The 25294-nt window shown below is 39.0% G+C and overlaps 1 protein-coding gene across 1 annotated transcript; it reads left to right on the top strand.

Moving 5' to 3' along the window:
* The first annotated feature begins 6769 nt into the window (after nt 1-6769).
* On the top strand, nt 6770-25093 carry DNAJA2 (DnaJ heat shock protein family (Hsp40) member A2). Its single transcript, XM_045442637.1, has 9 exons — nt 6770-6964; nt 8684-8743; nt 9028-9251; nt 12453-12533; nt 12785-12918; nt 14631-14827; nt 22242-22386; nt 22525-22652; nt 23247-25093. Exons 1-9 carry the CDS (start codon nt 6887-6889, stop codon nt 23436-23438), a joined length of 1239 nt encoding a protein of 412 aa, XP_045298593.1. The 5' UTR covers nt 6770-6886; the 3' UTR covers nt 23439-25093.
* Nucleotides 25094-25294: the final 201 nt, after the last annotated feature.

Genomic DNA, 25294 nt, shown 5'->3' with positions numbered 1-25294 from the left:
GAGGTAATCTTGTTAGCAAGATGTCTACATTTATGGACTTATATGTGTAAGAACCATTCAAGTTGAGATAGATAATCCTAGCAAACAGTTGATCCCAAAAGTCATTTAATGAAATTTTTCTATTGTAGATTAAATCAAGTACTTTTTTTTCCTTTTTCATTTGAGAAACTGGTTAATCCTTCTGACCCAGATATTTAGAAAGAAAGCATTAGGACTCTTGATTAGGCTAGAATTGAAAAAATATCTGATACCCTTTAATATAACTAAAGTTCTGTAATAAATCATCTTGGGTTTATGAAGCATATCACACCAGATCTGAAAAGGTTTCAAAGCAATACTGGCTGGTACTAGAAATTTAAATTCCTGTGGATTGGGTCCCAAATTATCATAAGGCTAAAATTCTTCCTCTAGAATTCACCATCCATCAAATTTCCTATAGTTCCATCCCCTTTTCTGAATTTACCTTTGCCTTCTTGTTCAAAGAAAAACCTGTAGGCCACTCAAACTGTGCCTGTTTTTCCTCCTTATCCCTGGGCTTCCTGCCCTCTAATCCCTAGACTTTGAATGCTACCACAGGATAACTGCTACAAGTGTATCCCAGCCCTGACTTATTCCCTGAGTTCCAAGTGATTCAGTCTGATTCCTTAGCCTACGGCTCTAGTTAAATATTAGAATTTCAAATTTAACTAGATAGAATATAATTCATATAACCAGCAAATCTGTGTTTTTGTTTTTGTTTTTTTATCTCTTAGGCTCTTTTTTATCCCCTTAGTCTTTTTTATCTATGTAAATGACTCTATCAGCAGCTTAGCCTCAAGTCAAAACTCTAGACATCATCTTCTCTTCTTTTCAATATCCACATTAAAACAATCAGTGAGTCATATAAGGCCATGACCCATAATCTATTTAACAATGTCAATTTACCACATTCTTGTTAAAATCTCACTGTCAAAAATTATCATTTCTCCCCTGCAAAGTCTCAAAGTCCTACTATTCTCACTAATGGTCTCCACTTTGCTAAATCCAATCCTGGTGTGGTTGACAGATTGTTAGAATCAAGAGTCTTAGAGGGAATGGAAAGCTAGTCAGTAAATGGGACTAAGGATAGTTTGGCAATGATCAAGTCCTAAAACTATGAGAGTAAGTAGTTCCAAGGCAGTGTAGGACAAGATCATTGGATTTGAGTTGTAATAACTGAGAGGTCAGGGTGTTGGAAGGATCATTTACACATATATTTCAGGCCAAGAATTAAGACAGTAGTAGAGTTGGAAAGAGTGAGCCAAGAGCTAAAATTTTTGAGAAATATGGGGGAATGACTCTAAGGGTTAATAAATTGACGATGCATTATGGAGTAGTAGGTGATATAGTCTGGTGACTAGATAGTAAAAGCTTTGTTTTTAGGAATGCAGGAGGGAGAAATATACGGAAACAGCTTTGAGGATCATCCATCCTACCTCCAAGCCTTACTTCTGAGATATATACCAAATCCATTCATTCCTCTCCATTTTCACTTTTGTCATCCTACTCCAGATTGTCTACCTTTCTCTCTCCTGGGTCCCTGCAATTAAGCTTCCTAATTGGTTTCCTTAATCCTTATTTAATAACACTTTATTTTGTGTATCTTTGATACTGTGATTTTACTTTGATGAAATTCACCAAGAAAGAAGGTGCCTGATAAAAAAAACTGAATCCAAGATTGTGACTACTTTAATGACTAAATCAGAATTGAATAAGCTTTATGTACGCTATTCATTTTTTTGTTTTTTGTAAACTATGATTTTTTTTTCTGATTAAACAATCACGAGACCTCTTAGCACTATGTGTAGGAGAAAGATTTGACACTTAAATGTCACTATAGATTTTGGATGTTTTTCCTAATCTATATTATCAATTGTTTAATAACAATTATTGTAATGCTTAAGGCATGGAAATTTTATTAAGCAAATTCATAGCTTTGGAGTATTTTAAGAACTGTACTCCAGAACAAAATTATATGTTCTTCATGTTTGAAACTGACAGAAATACTATCAATATTCTAGAAATGTATCCTACAGGAGCAACAAAAAGTATACACAAAAATTAGACTATAAGCTCATATAAGTATTGTTTACAACGTTTTTAAAAAAGGGTAAACAATCTAAGTGTTCAAAAACAGAATCACCTTAGACTTTAAAAAAAAAATACAATGCCCTACCCTGTTTCTGATCAATTCAGTCAGGACATCTGGGAGGAGAGACTTAGGCACTGCCATTTTTAAAAAGCTTCTCTAGGGGGTTCTAACATGCAGTTATTCAATGTACCATCCTAGATAAATTTACCCAGCCTTATCTCTCTATACACCACCAATATGTTGAAGGGGTTCCAAATTTACATCTTTAACCTGAAACACTCCCCATTCAAATTCCATTCTTATAAACCCAACTATTTGTTTAACATTGCTCCATGAATATCTAATAAACATCTCTAATTTAACATGAACTTTTATTTTTACCACACTCCCATTTCCAACAAACATTTAATTCTGTCAGCTCCAAGTTCAAAATACATCTAGAATCCAACCAATCCTCACCAACCCCACCTCTTCTATCCTGCCCACTTCATGTCTCAGCCTGGGTTTTATTGCAATAGCTTCTCAGCACAGCTATCAGAGTGATACATTTAAAATGGTAACTTAGGTCTTCCCTCTGCTCACAACCTTTTAATGGTTTCTCATCACAGAATAAAAGCCAAGTCTTTAAAATGGACCTAATTAGGGGCGCCTGGGTGGCTTGGTCGGTTGGGCATCCGACTTCGGCTCAGGTCATGATCTCACGGTCCGTGAGTTCGAGCCCCGCGTCGGGCTCTGTGCTGACAGCTCAGAGCCTGGAGCCTGTTTCAGATTCTGTGTCTCCCTCTCTCTCTGCTCCTCCCCAGTTCATGTTCTGTCTCTCTCTGTCTCAAAAATAAATAAAAGTTAAAAAAAATTTAAAAATAAAATAAAATGGACCTAATTGGGTCTCTCACAACTTGTGATTTTACCACCTCTCCTTCCATTATCTCCCTAACATGCTGTACCCAGCCATATTTGCCTCCTTCCTGTAAGTAAGACAGGCCTGTTTTGCCTTAGGGCCTTGGCAGGCCCACTGCCTGGGAGGTCACTCAAATATCCTCACTTCTTTTAGACTGAAATTCAAATGTAACCTTATCAATTAAGTCTTCCCCATATACCCTAAATAAAAATAGTATCCAATCCCAATACTCTCTATCCCTTTTCCTTTTCTCCAGAGTACATATTACCATGTGATATACCATATATTTGTTTACTGTCTTCCCCCCTAGATAGAAGTTGAGGGCAGGGATTTTATTTATGACTATATCCCTAACCCTGATAATGTCTGATACATTATGGGCCCTAATATATATCTGATGATGAATGAATATGTAGAGATATTTTCTCCACTATTTTTTCCCAAACAGTTAGATAGCTAAACATCCATTCTTATGCTTACTATGCCATTGCAATTTATAAGCAAATTGAACCTTTACAGTGTGCTAATTGATATGGAAAAGTTTGACATGACATGGTTTGACAGGTTAGCAGTGGGGCTATACACCATATACAATCATATACACATATGTGTATATATATTTGTGTGTGTATATGTATATAAATATTTGTATGTATATAAATATTTGTATGTATACACCATATACAACCATGTTGCTCCATCACTGAACAATCTAGTTGAGGAACTGCAAAGAATTTAGTGATCCGAACCCCACAATTTTTTCTCCCCAGAGTACCAACAATCATCAATTCTGTAGTCTTAATATCTTCATGACAAGAGCCATTAGCACTTTCTTTTGTATCCCCTGAAAAATATTTTAACTGGCATCACCTGCCCTGTACATTCAAAACTAATTAGATAAAAAGCTGAAAGCAAAACTGTCTGAACTGCCTAAATCATATATACAGGGCTATCTGCAAAGTAATGGATTACATAGTCTGTATTGTGTTAGTTGTGAACAGTATGAATGGCCTTAAAACTCTTACAGTTCATACACTTCGTCCCTAGTCCTTACCCACCACCTCCTCCCCACCCCAACCCCGCACAATTACACCAAATTATTAAAAATTTTAAAAAGGAATTGAATATAAGCCTGGCATAAATCTGAAATCACTAGAGCCTCCAACTTTAAATCATTTGCCTACTGACAGCAGCCCTCAGATGACTGTGACTCAGCATTTTATGGTGCCTGACACATGAAATGAGATAAAGGTCTTGTTCCCTTCATGGCATTAGTTAAATATGGAGCTAAAATAAAAGAGCTACCTTAAAAACACAAAGCCAGTGGCTGAAATATTATAGTGCTCACAATGACACAGGTTTGACTCAGTATGTGATGACAGGGAGGAGAGCATGTGTCAGCTGAAACACACAGAACTGTTCTGAAATAACTTGTTGACCTATAAAATTAGCAAATAACCATACTGACTACAATGAACACTCAGCAATGGAGAAAATATAAGTAAATGAAAACAAAATTAAAATATGAACTATGGTGCTGGCTTAGAGACAGGTAAAAAAAAAAAAAAATAACTTTGAGCTAAGGAGGGAATTTACCCAGCTACTCTTCAATAGAATATCAGAAACTAAAATTGAACTAAATGAGGATTTTTTTCCTTCTTGTAAAAAAAAAAAAAAGTTTGAGTAAAACTGAAACAGAAAAGTCCAGCTCTTTTTAACTCTTTATGGGCAAAAAAAAAAAAAAAAAAAAAAAAGGATGAAAATAAGGTAAACTACATGAAGGTTGCAATAATGACCAAGTTTTCAGTTCATATTCTCAGGTGGAGCAGGAACTGTTGAATGAAGAAGAAAGTATGGTAATTGGTAAGCTGGGAGATCTGGAGAGGTGAGATCATGAAAAAGGACTGAGGGGCATTCCACATAGGCAAGGAGGAAGCTGGGGAATCCCGCTCAGGAAGCCAGGTATTTAAACGAATAAAGACAAAACGAATAGACAGATATGGAAACAGCCTACAGGCAAATGGGTAAAAACCAACTGCTAATATAGTTGGTTTTAGCTCCTGTTCTAAGTATGCTACTAACTCTTTTAATCCTGAAAATAAGCCAATGACATAAATACTATTAAATCTAACTTGACACATGAGGCAATAGCCTCAGAAAAATTAAGTAACTTGCTCAAGGTCACATTGTAATAAATGGCAGAATCAGGCCACCAACCCACATAATCTAACTTCACTACAACTTTACACTGCTTTTTATGAATGTCTCAAAATGTGAAAAGGAAGTGGGGAAACTGAAATTACTGAGGCCTTTACTGCATTCAAAACCAGACCCTGTGGGGTACAGAAGAATGAATTTCCCCTGAGTAACCTACAGCCTATTAATGGAGTTCAGACTCACACCAAAAAACTATTTAAATTGCACATCAGACCCATCTAGGAGAGGCACAAACTTAAGGTAGTGGAAACACAGATGAGACAGTGGTATTCACCGGATTGGGGAATCAAAGAAGACTTCACTGAAAGAACAGCATTTGGGGTAGGATTGGAAGAAAAGGGAAGAGTTAGGTGGAAACAGTACCATGACTTCCCATCAATTACTCCCCAGGGTTTTCAGGATAAACTTTAAACTCCTGGGCATGGTACTCCAGGCCCTCCACAACTAGGTCTGGAGGAATGCCGAGGAAGAGAGCTTAGCCTGAGTGAGATAATTATGTTGGAGTCTTTACCACCAGTTCAGGTTGCAAAGGATCAGAACATTTTATTTTCCTGTCCATAAATCGTTAGTGAGTTGAAGGCAGGCACTAGGGCTTATTCTCTTGTGACACCCCTCCCCCAGTCCGTGTCTGTACCATCACAGCACGTGGTAGGTGCACCGCAAACATTTTGAAAAGCGAATATAAATCTCAACGGGCATCAATCACCAGGTGATTTTGTGTCCTGTCAGGCTGCCTTATACCATCTAGAATTCTGGTGTTTGCTAATTTTAAAGCTATCAAGTTAGAGACTTAAACACATGACCCAGACCCAACGGGTCGGCCTTAATTTGGATCCCGAAGCCACAAACAAATTGTAAAAAGACAATTTGTGATTAAGGCAATTGTGAAAATCTGAACATGGGCTAAATGTGATGACGTGATTATGCCTTAAAAACTCATGTTAGAGACATATATATTTATGTTTATGAATAAAATGGTTTCCCTTAAAACACTTAAGATTAAGGAGTATGAGGCTGGAGGAGATGAAACAAAATCGGTAAAATGTAGCTAACTGTTGCACTCCTCGGTGTAACATACTACCTTTGGTGTTTAAAAATTCCTTAATACAAAACAAACACGCAGACAGAAAGACACGCACACCCACCCCCCAGGAGCTGTTTTTCTCGTAGCCCCGAGGGAACTAGACGCAGAGAGTCCACCTGCGGCATCTCGGATTCAGAGGACTACCTCAACGGGGCCTCCCGCGGGGGCCCGGCCCGGTTTTCTCGCCCGCCGGATTCGAAGCTGACCAAAGGGACAGCCTCTTCATCCCCTCAGTACCCTCCATAAACGCCTTTCGCAGGGAGCTGAATCCTTGGAAAGCGCAGATCACTGTTGTCTCAGTTTCCCAGGGCTTGGACCCTGAGCAAAAGCGAGCCCACCGCAAGCTCGGTCACCACCACCACAAGCTCGGTCACCACCACGACCCTCAACTGTCGCTGCCAAGCGCTCGGGGCGGACTCCGCGTAGTGACGTCACGGCGCGCCGTGCGCCGGGTCAAAGTTCAGCTCCGCCCCTCTTCCCCCTCGCTGTCTTCCTCGGCCTGCGCTGCCGCCGACGCCGCTGTGGGCCTGGCTGCGCTCCGTCGCTTTCTCCTCTGAGCGCTTCCCAGCCGGCCGCCATGGCGAACGTGGCCGACACTAAGCTGTACGACATTCTGGGCGTCCCACCCGGTGCCAGCGAGAACGAGCTGAAGAAGGTAGTGGGGAGCGGGACGGGGCAGGCAGGGTGTGAGGGGCGCGGGCCTGCGTGGCTGGGGCGGCCAGGCCGCGCTACGGGGCTGCCCACGAGCCGGCGCCGGACGCGGCGGGCCCAGGCTGGGGGGCGGTGGCGGCGAGACCGGCCTCGGCTGACCTTGGGCTGTCGGCCCCGCCCGCCCGCAAATGCAGCAAATAAAACCCACCCCTGCGCAAACACCAGAAGAACGCTTCCTTCCTGTCTCCCCCGGCGGGCGCCGGAGGTTGGGCGCTCCCGGGAGGCTGCAGCCTGCTCGGCCCTCCCCGCGCGGAGGTCACCACCCTGGAAAAACAGGTTGGACAGAGGCGCGCAGCGCATCTCGCCCCGGGAGAGAAGTTGTCCACGTCGTGGTAGTCGGCGTCGGAGCCGAGTCGGGGCTGGGTCTAGGGTCTGGCGGCAGGGTTGAGGCCGCCCCCGTCGGTGCCTCCGGGCAGTGGGGGATGTTTCCTGGGTGTCGCGGCCGCAGGAGCACCTCGCTCTTTTCCTCCTCCGCTCACAGACCCTTGGGTCTGTGTTCGGATGTATTGTTCTGTGGGCAGGTAACCTAGATGTTCTGTATCCGCTTCGGGAATAAGCCGTGGGTCTCGGCCAAACATCTGAGTGCACACTAAAAATAAATATAAGACCTTATTGTTGTTTGTAGTGCTGCGAATCTTTGATCTAAGGATTTCAAGGCACTTGCGGCATTTGATTAAACCCTGTACCGTCTTCCCCGATTTTAGAGTATCCAGATTTGTAAGCTGAGAAAAAATGAGAATGCTCCTTAGGCACTGGGACCAATACAGTTGAGAGTAAAATGGACTTCCTGTTACCTTACCGGAAATGCTAGTCTGTATTATATAATTTCATGTGTCTGTGAATAAAGACTTAAGTGCTGTATATCCCAGCCACCTAAAATGTATGCAACTTCGCGAAGACTGAGGTCACTCCAATTAATTAAGACCCTAATAAATCCACCACATGAAATATTAAAAGCTTCTCCTGGCTTTTTCCTGGTATTTCAACTAGAGGAAAGGCAGGAGCTATCCTGAGCAGAGATTCTTAGTTTAATTTTTAGTAGTAATGTTTTGCAGTTTGCTAAGCTTGACAGTCATTTCTTTCTTTTTTTTTTTAATTTTTTTTTTTTTAACGTTTATTTATTTTTGAGACAGACACAGAGCGTGAACAGGGGAGGGTCAGAGAGAGGGAGACACAGAATCTGAAACAGGCTCCAGGCTCTGAGCTGTCAGCTCAGAGCCCGACGCAGGGCTCGAACCCACGGACTGCGAGATCATGACCTGAGCAGAAGTCGGCCGCTCAACCACTGAGCCACCCAGGCGCCCCTTGACAGTCATTTCTTAAGAGTTCATTGGAGTCATCTTGGTCTGGTTACTGGCCATCAAAGTCATTTGACAATAGTGAAGATGCAGAATTTTCCAGTATTTTGGTTTTTCTCTGGCATTGTTCAAGTATAGCTGCTGTCTGCTTTTTTGGATCAAGTTAGTGAGTAAACAGTATTGGGATGGATAAATTAGTAATTACGAATCTAGATGCCAAACAGTCTTAGTGAATAAAAGATAATTTTTGGAAGGTTCTGATTTTAGAACAATTGCTTCTCAGAAAAATGGATATTTAGTACTCACAAATCTTTAAAGCAGATTTTGTATGTAACCTTTTTTAAAAATTCTCTTTTTTATTGAAGGCATACAGAAAGTTAGCCAAGGAATATCATCCTGATAAGAATCCAAATGCTGGTGACAAAGTAAGTTGACACTTTTCCCCATGAGGTTTCAGTTTTAAATTGCCCTCCTTAAAAACAGGAACGTTGTAAGAAAAGTCCCATCTATGCCTGTAGAGCCAAATCTTTACGTTAAGAATATTTTGGTTTTGTAATGGGAATGCCCACATTCTGGGCAGGGGGAGGTAGGACCAGAATCAAACCAAATGTAATTTGTAGCTTTTCTTTTAGATTCCAGATTCCCTTAACCTTTCCCCCACTCTTCTTCCTGAGAACCCAATTGTTTTCCTTGTTACTTTTCTTTATAGTTCAAAGAAATAAGTTTTGCATATGAAGTACTGTCAAATCCTGAGAAACGTGAATTATATGACAGATATGGAGAACAAGGTCTTCGGGAAGGTAGCGGCGGAGGTGGTGGCATGGATGATATTTTCTCTCACATTTTTGGTGGGGGATTGTTCGGCTTTATGGGCAATCAGAGTAGAAGTCGAAATGGCAGAAGAAGAGGAGAAGACATGATGCATCCACTTAAGTAAATATCTTTTTTCTTTCTTAAAAAAATATTAAGTACTACTTTTTCATGTAGTAATGCTCAGTAAAGAGAAATGTATTAAAAATGTTCATCCTTTGTCAGAAAAAAAAAAAATTTCCATGTCCTTGCTATCTTCTTTGGGTGACTAAATTGAATTTGGTAACCTAGGTGTTTGTACTTTGCTACAGATCTGAAAGGATGGTGTTTTTAGTGAGTAGGTAGGTGGTTTTGTTATATGCGTCTGAAGTTGCTTTTACTAAATCATTTAAAATTTCAATTATGAAGATTATTTGCTTTTTAAGTATTTAAACTTTACAAGTTACTTTTTGCTTAAAAACTTACAAAGTGAGTGACTCTCTGACTAGTTTGTTTACACTGTTACAGTCACTCATTACTTGATCCTCAATGTGAACTCTCCTAAATTGGTTTCCATGGAGCTTGCTGGCTTCAAGCCTGACATTAACCTGCCAACATATGAATGGTGTCTGACCTTGATCTTAGACTGCTAACCACCGATGGCCCTCTACAGTATGAAAATAGCTATTTTACTTTGCAAAGTTTGTGAGGTCTTTTATCCTCTTCACGAACCAATAATGGTTTTACTAGCAAATGCCAGAGACTTGACTTTCATCATTTATTTAAAATATTTCATATTACCTAATTTATATATTTGAGTAGATTAGAGGAAGTGTAAACTGTTACATTGTTTGAATCTCATTCTCAAATTTGTTTGTATTTTAAAAGAATTTATCCTCAGAAATTATCATTAGGATATTATTCGAAGAGTAATACTTGTATGGTGTGTGTTCTTTTTTCTTTTAAATTTTTTTTTTTCAACGTTTATTTATTTTTGGGACAGAGAGAGACAGAGCATGAACAGGGGAGGGGCAGAGAGAGAGGGAGACACAGAATCGGAAACAGGCTCCAGGCTCTGAGCCATCAGCCCAGAGCCTGACGCGGGGCTCGAACTCCCGGACCGCAAGATCGTGACCTGGCTGAAGTCAGACACTTAACCGACTGCGCCACCCAGGCGCCCCTGTTCTTTTTTCTTTGATACAGAAGTGATCTAAGAAGTAAATAGGATCAAGAGAGTGCTTGCTGTACCTTAATAAATTCTTAATATTCTCCTTAAAATTTTTTTCAAATTATATAGTAAATGCCTGTTTTAATATTATTTAGAATTTACCTGTTGTTACATTTCATTTTGGGTGGCTTTATAATATTCCATTCCATGATTTATTTAATCATTCACCTTTTCTATAAGCTGTTGCTAATATTTTTCTGTAATGAGTAACTGCTTTGAGTATCTTTATATACAGCTTTGTCTCTTCTTGGCAGAGATTCCCAGGCAGGCATCAGTGTTTTGAGGCTGATAGATACAACTAAATTGCCTTGTAAAGGATTGTGCCAGTTTAGCACCATTGGTGGATAGTGCCAGCTTGGCCAGACTATTACCCACATTTTTTGTCCATTGGCCATGTTGAAGTGCGTATTTTTCTGGCCTCTTAGATAGTGGTTTTGCATACTGATTGCAGTTTAATATACAAGGAGGAAAAGACATACCTATTTTTTTTTTCTGTAAATGATTTGGTTAAAGATTGTTATGAGTACTAAAAGAAAGATGCAGCCAATTGCTTTTGTCTAAGATTAAGCTGTAGCTATGTCATTATTTGCAAGTGTTGATAATGTTTTGTCCCTAAGTGTCTTATTCTTATACTGCCTAGAATGTGTACAAATATTAGCTTGAAATAATGATTTTGGGAAAGTTTGAATACCACAAAATAAATACTATGGGTGCTTTGCAAATTACTTTTAACTATTGTTGCTCTATTTTAAAGTAAATCTTTACTGCTGAAAGAAATTTAAAAACACAATGAGATGGGTAAAAAAAGCACATTAAAAGCATTGCTTTCAGATCCTAAATGAATAGTGTTAAAAAAATTTTTTTTTTAATTTAAAAATTAAATTAGGAAAGACCCACCCCCACCCCATGCAGGGCTTTGAACTCATGAACCGTGAGATCATGACCTGAGCCGAAGGTGAACACTTAACTGACTGAGCCTGCCAGGCGCCCCTGAATAGTGTTTTTGAGACTTGATATATATAGATTTTTTTTGAGGTTGGTTTGGAAATGAATGGTCCTATAATTCATCTGCTGTATAAAGGTAGTTGGGTTTTATCAGTTGTGTATTTTTAATAGGCTTATAAGCTCTGCCTTTTTTATAAATGTCTATTTATTTTGAGAGAGAGACCATGCATATGAGCAGGGGAGGGCCAGAGAGAGGGAGGGAGGGAGGGAGGGAGAGAGAGAGCGAGCGAGCGAGCGAGAGAGAGAGAATGAATATATCCCGAGCAGGCTTCATGTTCAGTGTGGAGCCTGATGCTGGGGCTTGATTTCACAAACCGTGAGATCATGACCTGAGCCAAAATGAAAAGTTGGGAGCTTAGCCGACTGAGCCACTCAAGCGCCCCTAAACCTCCCTACTTTGATCATAGACCCCTTTGAAAGTTTGGTAAAAGTTAACTCAAATATATAATTTTGCTTATAAGTCAGTGGTTTCTTAAGACCTCTAAAACTTCTCTCTTGAAAACCTGTTCTTTTCCTCCTCTCTGTCACACTGTTGACAAGGTCACTTTTTTTTTTGTTTGTTTTGTTTTTGAGACATATACAATCTAAGTTGCATATAACTCCCATAAGTTGTAATGTAACTTTGTAGCTTTTCTAAAATTTGTCCTTGAGGGGAACAGAGTCTTTAGTAGAGCATGGATTCTGGAGCCAAACTGCCTGTGTGATCAAGTAAGGCAAGTTAACCTCTGTAGGGTCAGTTTTGTCTTGTAAGATGAGGATAATAATTGTACCACATTCACAGGGTTGGATTAGATGGAGGGGCTCCTGCCTGAGGCCAGAAGAAGGTTGATCCTTGAGTTTGTGCAGTTATCAACTTTATCAGAAAATGCAGCATAGTAAATTGTTGGCCCGATCCTGTAGGTTCTGGTTTTGACACCATATATACCGTCCATAACCATAAAATCCTGTTAATTTGAGCCACAAAATAAAACCTTAGTTGACTTAGTGTAAGATGTTTTTTAATTCTTTGTTTTAAAAGGCTATAGTGGAATTTGCTGTGTCAGCTGTCATGTATATCTTGTATTTAGGAGAACTTGGCAAAATTTGATTGAATCTAATTCTTTTCTCCCCAGAGTATCTTTAGAAGATCTGTATAATGGCAAGACAACCAAACTACAACTTAGCAAGAATGTACTCTGTAGTGCATGCAGTGGGTAAGTGTGTGTTCTAGTTTATAAAATGCATTTCATCTGATCTTTCAGTGGTACATTTAGTCTCTACCAGGTAAAAATTGTTCATGATTTAAACTACCCAACTCAACATTTTCTGATACTTCTGAAAGTCCATTTAAATACTGGTCATTGGGTGTTGAGAAGATGAAGTTGAAAAGCACAATTCTTGTTTTCCATGACCTATTGGAATGGTCTATGGGCAAAAATCTCATTTACACTTTTGCTTGCTTTAGCCAAGGTGGAAAGTCTGGAGCTGTTCAGAAGTGTAGTGCTTGTCGGGGTCGAGGTGTACGCATTATGATAAGACAGCTGGCTCCGGGAATGGTACAACAGATGCAGTCTGTGTGTTCTGACTGTAATGGAGAAGGTATGCATGCCAGTACTTCTCTGCTTTTATGTTGAAATGGATTGGGAATGCAGGAATTGGAGAGGCTTATATTTTTTCTTTTTAACATGTGTATTCATACAGTTCCAAAAGAAAAAATGAAAATAATTATTATGTATAGGCCCAATGAACACAAATAGTAAGTTTACGTTATGTTCAGTGAAATGTTAGTCTTTTAAAGTTCCAAAAAGATGAGCAAAGTTTTTTGTCCCTTTATATTTTTAAAGGTTATATTTGAGAAAGAGGGAGATAGCAACAGATTGTACTGTGAGCTGCTAGCTTTTAAGGGTAGTTACAGGGATTGAAGTCCTTCTCACAGAAGTAAATACTTTAGGCTTTGAATGTCTTTGAAATACTTAGGCTCAGAATGGTTTTTGAAACTACTACTCACCCCATCCTTGTAATGCTTTTATAGCCACAGACAATATATAACTAAATGGGCATGACTGACTTCCAGCTAAACATTTCTTAGAAAAACAAGGGCATACCCAATTTGGCCTGTGGGTTTTAGTTTGCCAGACCCTGTTGTAGAGCAGTGCTATCTAATAAAATTTTTCTACAATAACGGAAAAATACTGTATATGCAATGTCTAGTATGGTAACCATTAGCCACCTGTGGCTATTGAGTACTTGAAATTTAGCTAGTGTAACTGAGTAACTGAATTTTTAATTTTAATTAATTTAAACTTTAAATAGCCACAAATGGTTGGTGGCTACCACACTGAAAACAGTTCTAGAGCATGTTTTTCCAAATTGCTCCAGGAAGTGATGAGATAATGGAGAAACTACATATTATATTCCCTTCTTGTAAAGTCTCAGTGCACTTTCCCTTATTAAAATTTCTAACAGTTTCTGCCGTCAAGAACCAAGTTTACTGAAATCTTTTCCTGTGTACCACTACCATTGTGAGGAACTGGTGTTCTACAGAACATACTTTTTGAAAGCAGTGTTCTAGAAACAGTCCCTGAGGTCATTAATTATATGTGTCATCTAAGCATTAATGTGTGCCAATAATCAGCCATCAAAAATCAATGATATTTTTTCATAATAAGTTATGTACAACTTCATGTTTACTTCATTATACCACTAATTAAATGTTTCAGAAGAATGCATAGAAAAGCTGTGTTGTTCTAAACATGGTATGGAGATACTCAGTGTCAGATAAAATTCAGCCATCTCTTCTTTGGTTTTGGAAATTGTCAATGATGGTGCACCTAAATAAAAGGAAGATCCATAATAGGACACCTGAACAGGGGTTAGTCTATGAAATAAATAAAATCCAGTACCGATTATACAATGTAATAATGATCCATAAAGGGTATTTAAATTTTTATTTGGGTTGTCTCTGACAGAGTTAAACCTATATGAAACTAAGACTGAAAACAAAAAATGAAGAAGCACTTGTAGAAGCTTTAGCATTTGACCACGCATTTTGTTTCCTTGTTGATCCTTGGACTTTGTTTTAAATTTAGGAGATGAGTCAGCCAAGAAAGTGTATTTTAAAATACATTATACTCTGAAATAGAGGAGACTGGGTAGTAAGATGCAAGTTTCTAAGAAAGATAGTTTAAACAAAACTTTAGATAGCAGTTAGATTCGGAACGTTTATTTAATGAATAAAAGCATTATCAAGACATATCTTAAGAGTGCGGTATGGTTCTCTTGCTGGAAGTTTGAATGACCTCTCTTTCTAGGAGAGGTAATTAATGAAAAGGACCGCTGTAAAAAATGTGAAGGCAAGAAGGTGATTAAAGAAGTGAAGATTCTTGAAGTCCACGTAGACAAAGGCATGAAACATGGACAGAGAATTACATTCACTGGGGAAGCAGATCAGGCCCCAGGAGTGGAACCAGGAGACATTGTTCTTTTGCTCCAAGAGAAGGAACATGAGGTAATTTCCTTTTTGTTTGTTTGATTTTTGTTTTATGCAGAAATGAGTCTTTTGCTCAAGGTACGGGTTAGATCTTTTTGGGTTCTCTGGAACAACTTTGAACTTAAATGAACTTGTTAAGTGCTTGGGCTGAGTTCATAAGAACTGACTAGTAGACCAACAAGCCAGGTGCAGTCAGAAGCACTGAAAAGGAGTCAGTTTTGGTTGCAGCTCAGCCATTGATTACACTGTAATCGTAAGTAATCCTGTTGTTTCTGTACCCCAGTTTCCTTATTTTTGAAAATAAGGGCATTGGACCAGATGATCTAAGGCAGCTTATTTTTCATTGTGAAACTCCTTTGATTGGTGTTGAATGGTGGATAGATAGGGCTTCAGTCCTCAGTGCTTTTCTGTTGAATTGTTTTACATGTTGGGTTAACCAAGTGACCTTTTCTTGATAGAAAAAGTACTACAGTTTAAAAAAAATTTATTCTGTTCTTATGTTGTATTTTAGGTTCAAGGCATAATTAACTGGTCCAACGATGTGGTCTAGTGTATATTCTTTTGATTATACCATTGCACCTCTATTTTCTGATGTGCCATATAGTATAGTATGAGCCTTTATTTTGTTTATGAGCGTATTGTTATTTTTCTTTGTTTAATGTTTATTAATTTTTGAGAGAGGGCATGCTAGCAGGGGAGGGACAGAGAGAGAGGGAGACACAGAATCCAAAGCAGGTTCCAGGCTCTGAGCTGTCAGCACAGAGCCTGACGTGGGGCTTGAACCCACAAACTGTTGAGATCATGACCTGGGCCAAAGTAGGACACTTAACTGACTGAGCCACCCAGGTGCCCCTGTGAACCTTTATTCTTTTTTTTTTTTTTTTTTTTTTTTAATAACTTATTGTCACATTAGCTAACATATAGTGTATACAGTGTAGTCTTGGCTTTGGGAGTAGATTCTCATGATTCATCACTTACATGAAACACCCAGTGCTCATCTCAACAAGTGCCCTCCTCAGTGCCCATCTTCCATTTTCCCCAACTCCCCAGCCCCATCAACCCTCAGTTCTCTGTATAATACCCTCCAGGGGTGCCTGGGTGATTCAGTGGGTTAAGTGTCCGACTTCAGCTCAGGTCATCATCTCGCCGTTTGTGAGTTCGAGCCCCATGTCAGGCTCTGTACTGACAGCTCAGAGCCTGGAGCCTGCTTCAGATCCCGTGTCTTCCTCTCTGTCTCTGTCCCTCACCCACTCACTCTCTGTCTCTCTCCAAAATAAATAAACATTAAAAAAATTAAACATGATTATAAAAATAAAAATAATACCCTCCAGTTCCATCCATGTTGCAAATGGCAAGATTTCATTCTTTTCCATCACTGAGTAGTATTCCATTGCGTGTGTGTGTGTGTGTGTGTGTGTATGTATGTATGTATGTAGATACATACACACACACCCCACATCTTCTTTATCCATTCATCAGTTGATGGACATTTGGGCTCTTTCCATACTTTGGCTACTGTTGATAGCTCTGCTATAATAGCACATGCTCTTCACATGTGCCCCTGCGAATCAGCACTCCTGTACCTTTTAGATAAATTTCTAGTAGTGCTATTGCTGGGTTATAGGGCAATTCTATTTTTTAACTTTTTGAGGCACCTCCACACTGTTTTCCAGAGTGACTGCACCAGTTTGTATTCCCACCAAAAGTGCAAGAGGGTCCCCTTTTCTCCACATCCTCGCCAACATCTGTTTCCTCAGTTGTTAATTTTAGCCACTCTGACTGGTGTGAGGTGGTATCTCAGTGTGGTTTTGATTTGTATTTCCCTGATAATGAGTGATGTTGAGCATCTTTTCATGTGTCTGTTAGCCATCTGTATATCTTCTTTGGAAAAGTGTCTATTCATGTCTTTCATTTTTTGATGGGATTATTTGGTTTTCAGGTGTTGAATTTTGTAAATTCTTTATAGATTTTTGATACTAACCCTTTATCTTATATGTCATTTGCAAATATCTTGTCCTGTTCCATTGGTTGCCTTTTAGTTTTGTTGATTGTTTCCTTTGCTGTGCAGAAGCTTTTTATCTTTATCTTGATGAGGTCTCAATAGTTCATTTTTGCTTTCGTTTCCCTTGCCTCTGGAAACCTGTCAATTAAGAAGTTGCTGCGGCTGAGGTCAAAGAGGTTGCTGCCTGTTTTCTCTTCTAGGATTTTGATGGTTTCCTGTCTCATGTTTAGGTCTTCCATCCATTTTGAATTTATTTTTGTGTATGGTGTAAAAAAGTGGTCCAGGTTCATTCTTCTACATGTTGCCGTCCAGTTCTCCCAGCACCATTTGCTAAAGAGACTGTCTTTTTTCCATTGGATATTCTTTCCTGCTTTGTCAAAAATTAGTTGGTTATACATTTGTGGGTACATTTCTGGGTTCTCTATTCTATTCCATTGGTTTATGTGCCTGTTTTTGTGCCAGTACCATCCTGTCTTGATGATTACAGCTTTGTAGTAGAGGCTAAAGTCCAGGATTGTGATGCCTTCTGCCTTGGTTTTCTTTTTCAACATTACTTTGGCTATTTCGGGTCTTTTGTGGTTCCATACAAATTTTAGGATTGCTCTGGCTCTGAGAAGAATGCTGGTGCTATTTCAAGTGGGATTGCATTGACTATGTAGACTGCTTTGGGTGGTATTGACATTTTAACAATAATTTGTTCTTCCAATCCATGAGCATGGAATGTTTTTCCATTTCTTTGTGTCTTCATTTTCTTTCCTAAGCTTTCTATAGTTTTCAGTGTGCAGATCTTTTACCTCTTTGGTTAGGTTTATTCCTAGGTACTTTATGGTTCTTGGTGCAGTTGTAAAAAGCCTTTATTCTTGAAAGCTGTATCTGGAGCTATTCAGGAAACTTGTTTAGTAATCACCCAGATTCTTGACTATAAAAGCCTTTGACAGGGTTCTGGCATTACTTGATCTCATTGACTTGAGTTTCTCTGAAGGTCTTTATATCACAAGTCACCACTTTATTAGTTTACACTAAAAATTTCTCCCATTTGATGGTGATTTCTACAAATAAATTTTGAAAATCACGGGGTGCCTGGGTGGCTCAGTCGGTTGAGTGTCTGGCTCTTAATTTGAGGTCAGATTATAATCTCATGGTCATGAGATCGAGGCCTGTGTTGACACAGAGACTGCTTGGGATTCTCTCCCTCCCTCTCCCTATCCTCACTCTCTCTCTCAAAGTAAATAAATAAAACTTAAAGAATCGAATCTAATAGAGAATAAAGCCATATTGAGATGCAGATTCTGGGAATTTGATTAGATCAATTCCCATGCTAGGTTGTGGCTTGCTCTCCTTTGTTTTTCTCAGGGCAAATTTCTTGCCTTGGCAAAACTATAAATTACTATCTACATCTAGGCCCTTTGTGGATATTGCTAATCCTGCAAATAGCAAGGGCTTCTTGACTGCTAAAAAAACAGTAATTCCTAGAATTCTGTCTTAAGGTCTTATAGGTTGAAATATTTGTAACTCTAGATTCTCTGTTAATTGGTATTTTAGCTACTTCCTCATTTGTTCAGTCATGCCTTTCATGCACACCACCATACAAAGGATGAAGGCAGAAAGATAGCCAAGTAATTGAGATGTTTATAAGCTTTATAGTATGCTTGGGTATAAACTGTATTTTGAGATGGTTCAGACAACACGTGGGTATTTTCGTTGCTATATCGTTGGAACAGTTACCAAATGATGTGTGGCACTGTAGTAGCGGGAGAGTAATGGGGAAGTTAAGTAATGCTTAACTTCTATTAGGCGGAGAGTTTTTGGTATGTCAGACTAATGGTGAAATCTTTTTTTTTTTTTAATCCCTATATTCATTCTTTAATGTTGCTACATAAAAAAAAAAAAAAAAATTATTTTGAGAGAGCACACAGGCGGGGGAGGGGCAGAAAGAGAGAGGGAATGAGAATCCTCCAAGCAGGCCCTGTACTAACAGCGTGGAGCTCCATCTCAGGAACTGTGAGATCATGACCTGAGCCAAAATCAGGAGTCTAATGCCTAACTGATGTTTCTAATGTTGCTACATAATTAAATGGAAATTTTTTAAATGAAGATTACTGGATTTGGAGACAAGGACTTAAGTTCTGACTCCCCATTTACTAGCTTTGGGATCCCTGGGCTTGGCTTGGCTTTACTAAATACAAAGATAGGCCTCCCTTAGAAGGATATTGTAGAATCAAATGAGATCATGAATAAGCTACTTTTCTTTCTTAGGGCTATGGGGAGGTATTTGGAAGAAGGTCACCTCTTAAAATTGTTGGAAGGTGTGGATTGCATGGAATTTCCAACAGACAGCAGATGTAAATGTAACTGTGTAAAGTAGAAAATAAAAGACGGTAGAGGTTAGAGTGGAAGTTCAGCTAGAAGGAGGTCAAAGATTTGGTTTTATTATGACCAATAAAGTAAATTTGAGCCCAGGGTGGGATTTAGGCATCTTGTTTCATTTATACCACTGAAAATATTAACCTCCTTTTTTTTTTAATGTTTATTCATTTTTGAGACACAGAGTGCAGGCAGGGAAGGGGCGGAAAGGGAGGGAGACGCAGAATCCAAAGCAGGCTCCAGGCTCTGAGCTGTCAGCACAGAACCCGACGTGGGGCTCAAACCCATGAACTGTGAGATTATGACCTGAGCTGAAGTTGGACACAACCGAATGAGCCACCCAGATGCCCCAAAAATATTAACCTCTAAGAAAAGTTGGGTAGTCTCAACTAGTTCATGAAAAAGCTTGTAGTTCTTTTGTTAGGGGCTTTTTTTTTTCTTTTATTTTCTCCCCCCCCACTCCCAACACTTGTGCTGAAGGAATTATGAGGCCATGAGATTAGGGTGGGTGCTGTTAGCTGAAACAGTATAAATCTTCTGATCAAAAAACATTTGATTTTGAGAGTGCAGTAAATCATGTGTATTCATCTTTCAGTACAGGTGTGTATCTGTTCTGGTGTTATGGCTACCATTGTGCATTTGCATAGCAAAAAATCACCATATCTGGTGATGTTAGTCCCTTCTCTGTTCTCTGTACCTTTGTTTTCCAGAAATTCTTACTGCTTTTAAGTCTTTTACTATCTGGTTCTTGGTTTTTAATTAGTTGTTTTTTATTTATTTTTGAGAGAGAGTATGCGTAAGCGGGTGAGGGACAGAGAGAGGAAGATAGAATTTGAAGCAGGTTCCAGGCGCCAAAGTTATCAGCACAGAACCTGATGTGGGGCTCGAACTCATGAACTCTGATATCACGACCTGAGCTGAAGTCAAACACAACCGACACTAAACAAAAGGACACTCAACCGACTGAGCCACCCAGGGGCCTCTAATTAACATGGTTTTTAAAAAATTCCCTGAGTGTCCTTGCTTGTTTATTCTGTTTGAATTTTAGCACCAGGTTTTCTAATCTACTCACCTGTCCACTAGTCCCTGCCGCCACCCCCTGTCGCCTTGATATCATTTTTAATTGGAATCACTTTAAGTTGAGCTCTTCTATCCAGGAGCATGGTGTCCCTTCTTATTCCTTTTTTTTTTTTTTTTTTTTTTTTTAAGTTTATTTAGAGAGAGAGAGAGTCGGGGGGGGGGGGGGAGGGGAGGGAGAATCCCAAGCACCTCATTGTTAGCGCTCGCACTCATAAACCATGAGATCATGGCCTGAGCCAAAATCTAGAGTCAGATGCTTAACTGACTGAGCCACCCAGGTGCCCCTTGTTCCCTATTTCTAATGTAGTTTTAATCAAAGGATATTTGGTTATAGATGGTTCTTGGAACAATAATATTATAAGATGTTTAGAAACACTAACATTTTATAGATATTAGAGCATTAAAACATTCTGCATTGAAGAATCCTTATTGAACTTAATTTTTTCACCCATTGTGAGAAATACTTAAAGAAATGCACATAGGTAATATACATTCAGTGGTTCTCAACTTTTACATACATTAGAATCACCTGGTGTTTCTTTTTTTTAATTTTTTTTTTTTAACGTTTATTTATTTTTGAGACAGAGACAGAGCATGAATGCAGGAGGGTCAGAGAGAGAGGGAGACACAGAATCTGAAACAGGCTCCAGGCTCTGCACTGTCAGCACAGAGCCCAAAGAGGGGCTCGAACTCACGGACCTGGGCCGAAGTCGGACGCTTAACCGACTGAGCCACCCAGGCGCCCCTGAATCACCTGGTGTTAAAACTACAATTACTAGGCCCTACCTCCATAGTTTCTGATGCAGTAGGTATGGGGTGTGGCCCAAGAATGTGCATTCCTAACGAGTTGCCTGGTGCTGCTGAGGCTGCTGGTTCAGGACTACTGATCCAAGATAATGGTTTGAGATTAACTTTTCCTCATGGGTAAATTTAGGAGGATAATTTAGGAAAAGAGGATATCTTTTAGATTTCCACTTTTTCCTGAATTAGCCAGCATTGTTTTTTTGGAAGAGACTATTTTGTATTGAAAAAAATCTTAGTGACCTTTCATTGTAAATTTTGTTTCATCCTAAATCTCAAAGGCTAAGTATAGATATTTGTAAATTTTTATTTTTTTTTTTTGAAAGAGAGTGTATGCGAGCAGGGGAGGAGCAGAGAGAGGTAGAGAATCTTAAGCAGGCTCCACACTCCTCACAGAACCTGAAGTAGGGCTTGATCTCAACCATGAGAAGGACGTGAGCCGAAATCAAAAGTCAGACACTTAACTGACTGAGCCACCCAGGTGCCCTGATATTTGTAAATTCTAATAAGCAAAAATTGTAAGTCAGGTATGTGTGAAGTTGGATATATTTTTCCTATACGTTAAAAGCTCAGAAACATATTTGATGTTTCTTGAATAATCATTGCATTACCTAGTCAATAGGCTTATAGTGTAATTAGTCACCCTTAGCATTTGCTGTTTGATTTACATTCACCTAAGCAAATTTTGAATTTTAGATGAGATAAAACTTCTTTGTACATGTGTGTGAGCCCGTTTACTGGCTGAACATTACTGGTTGAACTTTATGTTGAATTTGGACTCTCCCCTTTACCTGTTAGGATCACATCTGGGGAACAGTCCTAAGGTGAACCTGTTCTACAGAATCTTACTGGACTGTCTGCACCATTTTTTTTTTTTTTTTGCTCAGAGGCAGAGTCAGGAAATGGGCCACAATTGCAGAATATACCTGGTTCTGTTTTTTGGAGCCTCAGCCTGCCTTATGAGCCATTGTTTTCTCGATTCCAGTGCTTTTCTGACAGAATTTTCTAGCATATGAAGTGAAAATAGCTAAGTTTCCTTATGTAAATTTAGGGAATTAGGGATGATGACAGTTTGGCTTTTACTATGAATGGTAGAATTAAGGTTTTGAAATTATTTCAAGGAGCACAGCACAACAGGTCATGGCTCCGTACTTTTTTAAAATGTTTTGTGTGGTTTATTTGTAGGTGTTCCAGAGAGACGGGAATGATTTGCACATGACATACAAGATAGGACTTGTTGAAGCTTTGTGTGGATTTCAGTTCACATTTAAACACCTTGATGGACGTCAAATTGTGGTGAAATACCCCCCTGGAAAAGTAATTGAACCAGGTAGATCTTGATTTTTGTTTGACCCAGGATTCCATGTGTTCTTTTGTGATTTTTAATTTTTTATAGCTAGTGACTCTCAAAAGAATTATTGAGTACCTTCTTGAATAAATTCTGAATAGTTTCCTTTTTACTCAATAGGATGTGTCCGTGTAGTTCGAGGTGAAGGAATGCCACAGTATCGTAATCCCTTTGAAAAAGGTGATCTATACATAAAATTTGATGTGCAGTTTCCTGAAAACAACTGGATCAACCCAGACAAGCTTTCTGTAAGTGTTCTTTAAGCAGCAGATAACTTAAAGTTTAATAATAGTTGCTTTTCTTTGTCACCGTTCATTTGTTTTTAGTGCTAAGATTAGAACACATAATTTATAAAATTTTACTTTTTTAACATTTGAGTGATTGTTGGGCCGTTCTGGTGGTTATTAAATGCGAGGCTTGCTGGTGTAAATGTTGACAGGGCCAAGCAGGGAATAGTAAAGAAGTAAAGCAGACTGGGTATGAGTTGGTGTTGGGAGGATTGGGGCTCTCTGGAGACCAGATCCCTCACCTGAAAAGGCATCCAACATATCATAGTATGCCAGCTTAGCATCTTTTAGCTGTTCTATGTGGGAAGGCACGTCTCATGTGAAATCTTTCAGTGTTTTAATATTGGGAACTGATTCTGGCTTTTTATTTTCTAAGTAGTAGTTCGGTTGTACAAAAGATTTCTGCAGATTTGGCCTGTGTGTCATCAGTTTGTGATCTCTGGCTTAAAGTGCACATAGGTTGACCTATCTTAATTCTCAAGCATATATCTTGGATTGTATCCAAAGGAAAGTTGAAGATATTTCCCAGCTAATCTGTGTTTTGTTTTAATGAAGGAACTAGAAGACCTTCTGCCATCTCGACCAGAAGTTCCAAACATCATTGGAGATACAGAGGAGGTAGAGCTTCAAGAATTTGATAGCACTCGGGGCTCAGGAGGTGGTCAGAGGCGTGAAGCCTATAATGATAGCTCTGATGAAGAAAGCAGCAGCCATCATGGACCAGGAGTGCAATGTGCCCATCAGTAAACTCTGCAAACAAATTGCACAGGTGGATTTTCTTTCCACATTTGCTCGGTTTGCTTTCAGCTATCCAGCTGGAGTGTCTGGTCAATCCAGATGAACTGATGGACATCTGTTGGTCTATGTGTAACTTTTAAAATTGGTATAGTATCTACAGAGTGTATAATTTAAACTAACCACAAAGCTTTACATCTTCATTTTGACTGTTCTGTAGCAGAATAAAGCACTTGAAAGGAAACAAGACTCCCTTTCACACATGGGTTATAAGTTTCAGTCCTGGTATCTGTGCTTGATTTTTATCAGTTTTGTGTAGATTTTATGTTCATATTTTAAATCCAAATCCCACATTGTAAAGTTTGTGTACAATTTGTCCTGAAGCTTTGTGTTTGGCTGCACCTGCGTAAGCTGCTACAAATAGAATAAAGAATTTCATAGCCTGTATCTATCATTTAGATGCATGGAAAAATGGGCTTTGCACACAATGGGTTTGGAGCTGACTGGGAACAATGGAGAAAATAACATTAGCTGTGGTTGTAAAGTTTTTTTTTTTTGTTTTGTTTTGTTTTGTTTTTCTTTCCCCCCTCTTTTTTTTTTTTTTTAACCATCTTGTGAAAGGTTTCTGAGACTCAATAATAAAAAGCAGTTGGTATAAATTATTCTTTGTGTCACATTTTTAGAAGGAAAAACATACTTTGAACTGTAAAATGTATCTTTAAGCTGGAGAATGTATCCTTCATTCTGGTTCTTAAGCAGCCCTTAAAAGCCCATTGGCCTGAAGCTTATGCTTCAGGTACATGCCCATTTTATAGTTTTAAAAGGCAAAAAGAAAGTTTGACATGTTGGTAAAAACAGGCTTTATTGGCTTCAACTGATGCTTTGTACAGTCAAGGACATCTGAGTTCTGTAACTCATAAGTTATAATCCTGAGCATTGGGGCCAGGTTAACCTAGCCTCTGTATTTCCCCACCACCTCCCCCTTTTAAAAATAAGGTAACAGCAAATCAATATTAGAACCATGTCTGCATAGAACCTGTTAAAATGCTCTGTTTTCATTAAATGTTAAGTTAAAGATTCTCTGTCTCCATTAAGTTGAATATTTGAAATTGGGGGAAGCATCGATTACTAATGTTTTATAGAAAAGTAAGACTCTTAGGCTGGTATGAGAAAAATCAGGTAAAACTATGAAAAGGATGTTGTGTTGCTCTTTCCATCTTCTACTACCTTTTCATTCCCAGAGTAGATATTTTTAGAACACACTTTAATTTTAGGGAAAAGAGACATCAGTTATACATTTTACATTTGTAAAAGAACAAATGGGGAAAACTGAAAACTAAAAAATGTATTATGCCATCCCTGAGCCTAAATACAGTACTTGTAGTTTATTTCTAGGCCTACTAGATAACCTGAATGGTGGGTGGGTGGGGGTGGGGGTGGGATGTCAGGAAGTGTCCTGGCATTAATCAAGGCCTGTGAGGATTAAATTATTGCCCTATCCACTCTACCTCCATTGTACAAAAAATATTTTACAACCAGCCTGGGCAAGATTCAACAGCATAGTAGTTTTGTATCCAAGGTTACTTCCCCACAACCACTTTAAGGTTAAGAAATGCAGTGGCAATATGAAGTTTGTAGCCTTTCCAATAAAGGTTTATAAAACATTAGAGTTGTTCAGTGTAGTCTTTCTTTTAATTCTCAGGTTTTTTGGCCATAGCAAAGAAAACCATATGGAAGGAGAATAAAACCTTGTTGAGATCTGTTATTTCACTCAGTTGTGCTCTGCTTTTGTAGAGCACCTGTTTACAGAATAAGCATGTATAGTATCAACAGCACAAAGAGTCTTTTCAGTAACTTTATTGAAATAA

Source organism: Leopardus geoffroyi, chromosome E2, assembly GCF_018350155.1.
Source record: "Leopardus geoffroyi isolate Oge1 chromosome E2, O.geoffroyi_Oge1_pat1.0, whole genome shotgun sequence".
Taxonomy (NCBI): Eukaryota; Metazoa; Chordata; class Mammalia; order Carnivora; family Felidae; genus Leopardus; species Leopardus geoffroyi.
The sequence above is the reverse complement of the archived record's forward strand: the minus strand, read 5'-3'. Positions and strand labels throughout refer to the sequence as shown.

Bases quoted from the DNA above. Each gene is read 5' to 3' on its own strand.
- DNAJA2 (XM_045442637.1), top strand. From the start codon at position 6,887: ATGGCGAACGTGGCCGACACTAAGCTGTACGACATTCTGGGCGTCCCA. The intron at 12,919-14,630 runs GTATGCATGCCA...CTCTCTTTCTAG, and splicing joins TTCTGACTGTAATGGAGAAG to GAGAGGTAATTAATGAAAAG. The intron at 22,653-23,246 runs GTAAGTGTTCTT...GTTTTAATGAAG, and splicing joins TCAACCCAGACAAGCTTTCT to GAACTAGAAGACCTTCTGCC.